General features: G+C 41.9%; 1 protein-coding gene across 1 annotated transcript in view; it reads left to right on the top strand.

Moving 5' to 3' along the window:
* Positions 1–10,000, top strand: part of ntrk3b (neurotrophic tyrosine kinase, receptor, type 3b) — a 414,735-nt gene that overhangs the window by 205,692 nt on the left and 199,043 nt on the right. Inside the window, exon 7 of the mRNA XM_063190108.1 lies at positions 204–345. Within this exon, the coding sequence (XP_063046178.1) occupies positions 204–345 (142 nt within the window). The remainder of the gene's footprint in view (positions 1–203; positions 346–10,000) is intronic.

Genomic DNA, 10,000 nt, shown 5'->3' with positions numbered 1-10,000 from the left:
TGTGTGTGTGTGTGTGTGTGTGTGTGTGTGTGTGTGTGTGTGTGTGTTTGTCTGTGTCTGTGTCTCTGTCTGTGTCTGTGTCTGTGTGCTGCCTCTTCAATCTCTGTGTGTAATGTGTGTGTGTAATGTGTGTGTGTGTGTGTGTGTAATGTGTGTGTCTCCTCTGCAGTCTAATGTGTGTGATGTGTGTGTCTCCTCTGCAGTCTAACGTGTACCCGAACAACGTCCACTCCATCAACTTGACGCTGTTCAACCTGAGCAGAGAAGACAACAGCTTCACCCTCACCTGCATCTCCGAGAACCTGGTTGGCATGATAAACGCCTCCATACACCTGGAAGTGCAGTGTGAGTATACCTCTCTTCTTTTCTTCTGTTTATTCTTTCTTTCTTTCTTTCTTTCTTTCTTTCTTTCTTTCTTTCTTTCTTTCTTTCTTTCTATCGTGGTATGAATGATCAATACATCCATACACCTGGAAGTATCACCTCTCGTTTCTTCTGTTTATTAAGCGGGCTTGCGGAGCAAGGACCATGCAGAGCATGGCCCTTGCAGAGCAAGGCCCGTTTATAGTAATCTCTAAGTCCTGTTTCATTATTAAGCGGGCTTGCGGAGCAAGGACCATGCAGAGCATGGCCCTTGCAGAGCAAGGCCCGTTTATAGTAATCTCTAAGTCCTGTTTCTTTTATTAAGCGGGCTTGCGGAGCAAGGACCATGCAGAGCATGGCCCTTGCAGAGCAAGGCCCGTTTATAGTAATCTCTAAGTCCTGTTAATTATTAAGCGGGCTTGCGGAGCAAGGACCATGCAGAGCATGGCCCTTGCAGAGCAAGGCCCGTTTATAGTAATCTCTAAGTCCTGTTTGATTATTATTATTATCGTTCTTGTGCAGGGATCTCCTCCTAGGCCTTTCGAGATAGAGACACCGTTCAAACACTAAAACGACCGGCTCGGCTTGGAGATCGCGTATACTAATAGGCTTTTCCGTGTCTCTTGTCGTTTTCCCGTTTTTGGCGATTTTGTGAAAGCCTGGGTCCCCATTGAAAATAGTGGTGGAACCTCCATGAACCAAAGTTCCGCCACTCTAGAGATTAGAGTGTAGGAGGCTTTTTCGGTCATAAAACATCAACACTTTCACCTAGAAGTTTATTTGACGCGTTGTTAGCGAGCTCTATGGGATGTCTCCAAATTGTGAAAGTTTCATCTCCCAACTCCCAATACTTTTTAAATGGCAGGTTTGTAAAAAAAACAGGCCTGGCTCTATGGAGAATCCCATTCTTTCGAAAAGTGCATTTTTCAAGAGATCAGCGCATGTCCCACACGGAGGTCCATTTGTGCCTGAAAATTTTAACCTATAAACTTCATTCAAAGACTGTTAGAGAGATCACAAGCATGACTCCGATCTGTGAAAAGGACACTTGCCAACTCCTTTTAGTTTTTTTACAACGATGTTGTAAAGACAAAAAACTCATTCTCATTTTCTCCCCTGTTAAAGGCTCAATACTAACTGTCTTTCAGTCAATCACAACAGGTGCAGCCAGTGAAGGATTCCATTTCAACTGTCACTGTCTCAAGATTCCATTCTTAACGAGCAGGTGCGAGCAAGCATTCTAGAAGTCTATTGTTGAGCTCTGCAATGCAATGTAATATAGTCTTGCTGGACTATGCATGACAATTAGCTGCTTGGCTTAGTGGTAATGCATGCCGCTGCATTAGAGATATGGAGGTTGAGGGTTCGAAACCCACCTGAGGCCATGTTGATTTTCTAAATTATATCATATGCAGCGTTCCTTGGCCCACTTAAAATGCCATGTATATCATTTAGTATGGATGGCAAATGTGCTGAATTACAGATATTGAGGTTGAGGGTTCGAAACCCAGTCAAAGCCATGTTGATTTTCAAAATTACATCATATGCAGTGTTCCTTGGCCAACTTAAAATGCCATGTATGTCATTTAGTATGCATGGCAAATGTGCTGGATTACAGATATGGAGGTTGGGGGTTCGAATCCCAGTCAAAGCCATGTTGACTTTCAAAATTATATCATATGCAGTGTTCCTTGGCCAACTTAAAATGCCATGTATGTCATTTAGTATGAATGGCAAATGTGCTGAATTAGGGATATGGGGGTTGGAGGTTCGAACCCCAGTCGAAGCCATGTTGATTTTCAAAATGATATCATATGCAGTGTTCCTTAGCCAACTTCAAATATCATGTATTGTATGTCATTTAATATCAATGGCAAAGGGGTTGGATTACAGATATGGAGGTTGTGAGTTCTAATCCCGCTCGAAGCCATGTTGATTTTCAAAATTATATCATATGCAGTGTTCCTTAGCCAACTTAAAATAACATGTATGTCATTTAGTATATCCCCAAAACGCAGAGCTACAACACTTTCAAGATGGCTGAATCCAAGATGGCTGAATTGTTTGGCCCATAACTTCTGACTGGGTGGATGGAGTTTTTCCAAGATTTCTTTTAGCTTTGTTTTCTCAATAGTACTTTGTTTCATCTCTGCCCCAAAAGGCAAGCCCGCTTCCAGCATTTTCTGTGAGAATGCATTTCTAGTTATTATTGGTCTTGTGCAGGGCAGCAGTAAAATAGAAAATGGATCTCCTCCTAGGCCTTTCGAGATAGAGACACCGTTCAAACACTAAAACGACCGGCTCGGCTTGGAGATCGCGTATAGTTATAGGCTTCTCCGTGTCTCTTGTCGTTTTCCCGTTTTTGGCGATTTTGTTAAAGCCTGGGTCCCCATTGGAAACAGTGGTGGAACCTCCATGAACCAAGGTTCCGCCACTCTAGAGATTAGAGTGTAGGAGGCTTTTTCGGTCATAAAACATCAACACTTTCACCTAGAAGTTTAGTTGACGCGTTGTTAGCGAGCTCTATGGGATGTCTCCAAATTGTGAAAGTTTCATCTCCCAACTCCCAATACTTTTTAAATGGCAGGTTTGTAAAAAAAACAGACCTGGCTCTATGGAGAATCCCAGTCTTTGGAAAAGTGCATTTTTCAAGAGATCAGCGCATGTCCCACACGGAGGTCCATTTGTGCCTGAAAAATTTAACCTATAAACTTCATTCAAAGACTGTTAGAGACATCACAAGCATGACTCCGATCTGTGAAAAGGACACGTGCCAACTCCTTTTAGTTTTTTTACAACGATGTTGTAAAGACAAAAAACTCATTCTCATTTTCTCCCCTGTTAAAGGCTCAATACTAACTGTCTTTCAGTCAATCACAACAGGTGCAGCCAGTGAAGGATTCCATTTCAACTGTCACTGTCTCAAGATTCCATTCTTAACGAGCAGGTGCGAGCAAGCATTCTAGAAGTCCATTGTTGAGCTCTGCAATGCAATGTAATATAGTCTTGCTGGACTATGCATGACAATTAGCTGCTTGGCTTAGTGGTAATGCATGCTGCTGCATCAGAGATATGGAGGTTGAGGGTTCGAAACCCACACGAAGCAATGTTGATTTTCTAAATTATATCATATGCAGCGTTCCTTGGCCGACTTAAAATGCCATACATGTATATCATTTAGTATGGATGGCAAATGTGCTGAATTACAGATATTGAGGTGGGGGTTTCGAAACCCAGTCAAAGCCATGTTGATTTTCAAAATTACATCATATGCAGTGTTCCTTGGCCAACTTAAAGTGCCATGTATGTCATTTAGTATGCATGGCAAATGTGCTGGATTACAGATATGGAGGTTGGGGGTTCGAATCCCAGTCAAAGCCATGTTGATTTTCAAAAGTATATCATATGCAGTGTTCCTTGGCCAATTTAAAATGCCATGTATGTCATTTAGTATGAATGGCAAATGTGCTGAATTAGGGATATGGGGGTTGGAGGTTCGAACCCCAGTCGAAGCCATGTTGATTTTCAAAATGATATCATATGCAGTGTTCCTTAGCCAACTTCAAATATCATGTATTGTATGTCATTTAATATCAATGGCAAAGGGGTTGGATTACAGATATGGAGGTTGTGAGTTCGAATCCCGCTCGAAGCCATGTTGATTTTCAAAATTATATCATATGCAGTGTTCCTTAGCCAACTTAAAATACCATGTATGTCATTTAGTATATCCCCAAAACGCAGAGCTACAACACTTTCAAGATGGCTGAATCCAAGATGGCTGAATTGGTTGGCCCATAACTTCTGACTGGGTGGATGGAGTTTTTCCAAGATTTATTTCAGCTTTGTTTTCTCAATAGTACTTTGTTTCATCTCTGCCCCAAAAGGCAAGCCCGCTTCCAGCATTTTCTGTGAGAATGCATTTCTAGTTATTATTATAGCTTGGTCTTGTGCAGGGCAGCAGTAAAAATAGAAAATGGATCTCCTCCTAGGCCTTTCGAGATAGAGACACCGTTCAAACACTAAAACGACCGGCTCGGCTTGGAGCTTGCGTACACTAATAGGCTTCTCCATGTCTCTTGTCGTTTTCCCGTTTTTGGCATTTTTGTTAAAGCCTGGGTCTCCATTGAAAACCATGGTGGAACCTTCATGAACGACAGTTCCGCCACTCTAGACATTAGAGTGTAGGAGGCTTTTTCGGTCATAAAACATCAACACTTTCACCTAGAAGTTTAGTTGACGCGTTGTTAGCGAGCTCTATGGGATGTCTCCAAATTGTGAAAGTTTCATCTCCCAACTCCCAATACTTTTTAAATGGCAGGTTTGTAAAAAAAACAGGCCTGGCTCTATGGAGAATCCCATTCTTTTGAAAAGTGCATTTTTCAAGAGATCAGCGCATGTCCCACACGGAGGTCCATTTGTGCCTGAACCCTTTCACCTATAAACTTCATTCAAAGACTGTTAGAGAGATCACAAGCATGACTCCGATCTGTGAAAAGGACACGTGCCAACTCCTTTTAGTTTTTTTACAACGATGTTGTAAAGACAAAAAACTCATTCTCATCCTCTCCCCTGTCTAGAGCTCAATACTAACTGTCTTTCAGTCAATCACAACAGGTGCAGCCAATGAAGTGTTCCATTTCAACTGTCACTGTCTCAAGATTCTATTCTTAACGAGCAGGTGCGAGCAAGCATTCTAGAAGTCTATTATTCAGCTCTGCAATGCAATGTAATATAGTCTTGCTGGACTATGCATGACAATTAGCTGCTTGGCTTAGTGGTAATGCATGCCGCTGCATTAGAGATATGGAGGTTGAGGGTTCGAATCCCACCCGAAGCCATGTTGATTTTCTAAATTATATCATATGCAGTGTTCCTTGGCCAACTTAAAATGCCATGTATATCATTTAGTATGGATGGCAAATGTGCTGAATTACAGATATTGAGGTTGGGGGTTCGAAACCCAGTCAAAGCCATGTTGATTTTCAAAATTATATCATATGCAGTGTTCCTTGGCCAACTTAAAATGCCATGTATGTCATTAAGTATCGATGGCAAATGTGCTGAATTACAGATATGGAGGTTGGGGGTTCGAACCCCAGTCGAAGCCATGTCGATTTTCAAAATTATATCATATGCAGTGTTCCTTGGCCAACTTAAAATGCCATGTATGTCATTTAGCATGCATGGCAAATGTGCTGAATTACAGATATGGAGGTTGGGGGTTCGAAGCCCAGTCAAAGCCATGTTGATTTTCAAAATTATATCATATGCAGTGTTCCTTAGCCAACTTCAAATATCATGTATTGTATGTCATTTAATATCAATCGCAAAGGGGCTGTATTACAGATATGGAGGTTGTGAGTTCTAATCCCGCTCGAAGCCATGTTGATTTTCAAAATTATATCATACTCAGTGTTCCTTAGCCAACTTAAAATACCATGTATGTCATTTAGTATATCCCCAAAACGCAGAGCTACAACACTTTCAAGATGGCTGAATCCAAGATGGCTGAATTGTTTGGCCCATAACTTCTGACTGGGTGGATGGAGTTTTTCCAAGATTTCTTTTAGCTTTGTTTTCTCAATAGTACTTTGTTTCATCTCTGCCCCAAAAGGCAAGCCCGCTTCCAGCATTTTCTGTGAGAATGCATTTCTAGTTATTGGTCTTGTGCAGGGCAGCAGTAAAATAGAAAATGGATCTCCTCCTAGGCCTTTCGAGATAGAGACACCGTTCAAACACTAAAACGACCGGCTCGGCTTGGAGATCGCGTATAGTTATAGGCTTCTCCGTGTCTCTTGTCGTTTTCCCGTTTTTGGCGATTTTGTTAAAGCCTGGGTCCCCATTGGAAACAGTGGTGGAACCTCCATGAACCAAGGTTCCGCCACTCTAGAGATTAGAGTGTAGGAGGCTTTTGCGGTCATAAAACATCAACACTTTCACCTAGAAGTTTAGTTGATGCGTTGGTAGCGAGCTCTATGGGATGTCTCCAAATTGTCAAAGTTTCATCTCCCAAATCCCAATACTTTTTAAATGGCAGGTTTGTAAAAAAAACAGGCCTGGCTCTATGGAGAATCCCAGTCTTTCGAAAAGGGCATTTTTCAAGAGATCAGCGCATGTCCCACACGGAGGTCCATTTGTGCCTGAAAAAATTAACCTATAAACTTCATTCAAAGACTGTTAGAGAGATCACAAGCATGACTCCGATCTGTGAAAAGGACACGTGCCAACTCCTTTTAGTTTTTTTACAACGATGTTGTAAAGACAAAAAACTCATTCTCATTTTCTCCCCAGTTTAGAGCTCAATACTAACTGTCTTTCAGTCAATCACAACAGGTGCAGCCAGTGAAGGATTCCATTTCAACTGTCACTGTCTCAAGATTCCATTCTTAACGAGCAGGTGCAAGCAAGCATTCTAGAAGTCTATTGTTCAGCTCTGCAATGCAATGTAATATAGTCTTGCTGGACTATGCATGACAATTAGCTGTTTGGCTTAGTGGTAATGCATGCCGCTGCATTAGAGATATGGAGGTTGAGGGTTCGAAACCCACCCAAAGCCATGTTGATTTTCTAAATTATATCATATGCAGCGTTCCTTGGCCGACTTAAAATGCCATGTATATCATTTAGTATGGATGGCAAATGTGCTGAATTACAGATATTGAGGTTGGGGGTTCGAAACCCAGTCAAAGCCATGTTGATTTTCAAAATTACATCATATGCAGTGTTCCTTGGCCAACTTAAAATGCCATGTATGTCATTTAGTATGCATGGCAAATGTGCTGGATTACAGATATGGAGGTTGGGGGTTCGAATCCCAGTCAAAGCCATGTTGACTTTCAAAATTATATCATATGCAGTGTTCCTTGGCCAACTTAAAATGCCATGTATGTCATATATCATCAATGGCAAATGTGCTGAATTACAGATATGGAGGTTGGGGGTTCGAACCCCAGTCCAAGCCATGTTGATTTTCAAAATGATATCATATGCAGTGTTCCTTAGCCAACTTCAAATATCATGTATTGTATGTCATTTAATGTCAATGGCAAAGGGGCTGGATTACAGATATGGAGGTTGTGAGTTCGAATCCCGCTCAAAGCCATGTTGATTTTCAAAATTATATCATATGCAGTGTTCCTTAGCCAACTTAAAATACCATGTATGTCATTTAGTATATCCCCAAAACGCAGAGCTACTACACTTTCAAGATGGCTGAATCCAAGATGGCTGAATTGTTTGGCCCATAACTTCTGACTGGGTGGATGGAGTTTTTCCAAGATTTCTTTTAGCTTTGTTTTCTCAATAGTACTTTGTTTCATCTCTGCCCCAAAAGGCAAGCCCGCTTCCAGCATTTTCTGTGAGAATGCATTTCTAGTTCTTTCTTTCTTTCTTTCTTTCTTTCTTTCTTTCTTTCATGGTGGGCTCTTACTTTCTTTCTTTTTTTCTTTCTTTCTTCCTTCCTTTGTTTATGTATTTTTTTCTTTCTTTCTTGCTCTTGTGGTGGGAATGATCAATGCCCTCATACACCCGGAGGTTTGGTGTGAGTGTCTTTTGTCCTTATCGTCTTTTTCTTTTCTTTTCTTTTCTTTTCTTTTCTTTTCTTTTCTTTTCTTTTCTTTTCTTTCATTCTATTTTCTCTGCCTTTTCTTTTCTTAGTTTTGTTTGTGTCTTTCTCTCACTCATGGTGGGAAAGATCAACCCCTCTTTACACTTGGAAAAGCAATGTAAATGCCAGTCTTCCTGACTTTGTTCATCCTTTCTTTCTTTCGGTATTTTGGATCTGTCTTTCTTTCTCTCTTTCATTCTGGCATTCATTCGTTTTTTTTCTTCCCTTTTGTTTATTTATTTCGTGTCGCTGCTCCCAGGTGGATCCGGCTGATTGTTTGCTCTGGAGGATGCAATAGTAGCCTACAGATGTGCTCGGCATGGAATACAGACAAAGAGAGAGAGAGAGAGAGAGAGAGAGAGAGAGAGAGAGAGAGAGAGAGAGAGAGAGAGAGAGAGAGGGTGGGGGTAGAGAGGAGGATAGAAGGGGGGGTTGGAGGTGGATAGAGTGATAGGCTCTATGCTGCATACAGATGTGCTTAGGGTGGAAAGAAAGGGAGTGGGAGACAGTAATAGAGACGGAGGGAGAGAGGGAGGGAGGGAGAGGGGGAGGGAGAATGAGAGAGAGTGAGAGAGAAAAGGGTGAAGGGTTTGAGAGAGGGATAGGTAGAGAGAAAATGGGAGCAAGAGCCCTTTAGCTGTCTACAGATGTGTTGATGGTGGCATGGTGAGGAACGGAGAGTGCAGAGGGATGAAGAGAGAGAGATAGGCATGTAGCAGTTTATACACGTTTATTTATTTAAGAAAGGGACTGCATATATTGCCAGCATTTAAACACAAAAATAATATAAAAGATTGTAGCCAATAGGCTAATTTCCGTCTTTTGTCCCTTGACAGATTTGATGTTCCTTAAAAAAGACAAAGTTAAAACAAAACTAAAATACACAGTTATTGCACACTGTTGTAAAAAAAGAGTAAAAAAAACACACACATTTTAACATATATAATACAAAATGCACTTACAAAATACAATACCCAAATAAGTTAAACAGCTGACAGTACTACCTATGTAAGATTATGTTGACAGCATTGATAATCCAGTAGCCATAATTATAACTGTTTACTAAAAGAGTTTACTGTTAGCAGTTCTCTAATTTTACTGGGAATTGTGTTGCAGGTGTGGCAAGCTCTGTGAGAGAAAACAGCCTGACAGCCAGGATGTAGGACAGGGGTGGGCAATTATTTTGGCCCAAGGGCCGCATTGGGTTTAGAAAGTTGACCAAAGGGCTGGATGTCGTAGGTAACTTGCCCGTGTCAATGATAAGAAATGGTGTACGCCAACATAATTACACCATTGTCAGTTATGTCATTCCTGCTAACTGTATCTAGATGTAGACTTTTAGTAATCTTAGGTTCCCAGACCCTTGTTTTAGGTAGCCCATTTAAGAATGAGTGACTATATGAATCTGCATTTTTTTTTCTTGGAAAGCCTCTGAGGGCTGCATGAAATGGCCGAGCGGTCCGCATGTGGCCCCCGGGCCTGAGATTGCCCACATCTGCTGTAGGAGGAGAGGAGAGATGGATACAGAGGAGTAGAGAGATAGGGAAATAGGGAGGGAGAGATGAAAGGAGGGAGAGAGAGAGATGAAGATAGAGAAAGGGATGAATGTTGGAAGTGAGGAGGATGGATGCAAGTGGGGAGATATGGAGGGGAGTAGGGATGGAGAGATGGAGGGAGGGGGAGATGGAGGAGGAGAGGGGTGGATGAAGGGAAGTAGAGAAGTGGAGGGAGAGAGAGATGACGAGAGGAAGAGAAGGAGGAAGGGAGGGAGACAAGGAGTGATGGATGGAGGAGGTAGGAGGAGACGGATGGATGGGTGAAGGCAGGGATAGAGAGAGAGAAAGGGTAAAGAGAGTTGGTGGGAGGTAGATGGAAGAAGGGGGGAGGGGGGAGAGGGGAGTAGGAAGAGAGGGATGGATGGAAATAGGGAGGGTAGAGATGACAGGAGCAGTGGTGTAGTCTACATAGAACGCAGGTATACGGAGTATACCCACTTCTTAATTTCAGGGATTTCAGTATACCCACTTA

The sequence above is a fragment of the Engraulis encrasicolus genome, chromosome 23, assembly GCF_034702125.1.
Source record: "Engraulis encrasicolus isolate BLACKSEA-1 chromosome 23, IST_EnEncr_1.0, whole genome shotgun sequence".
Classification (NCBI taxonomy): domain Eukaryota; kingdom Metazoa; phylum Chordata; class Actinopteri; order Clupeiformes; family Engraulidae; genus Engraulis; species Engraulis encrasicolus.
The sequence above is the reverse complement of the archived record's forward strand: the minus strand, read 5'-3'. Positions and strand labels throughout refer to the sequence as shown.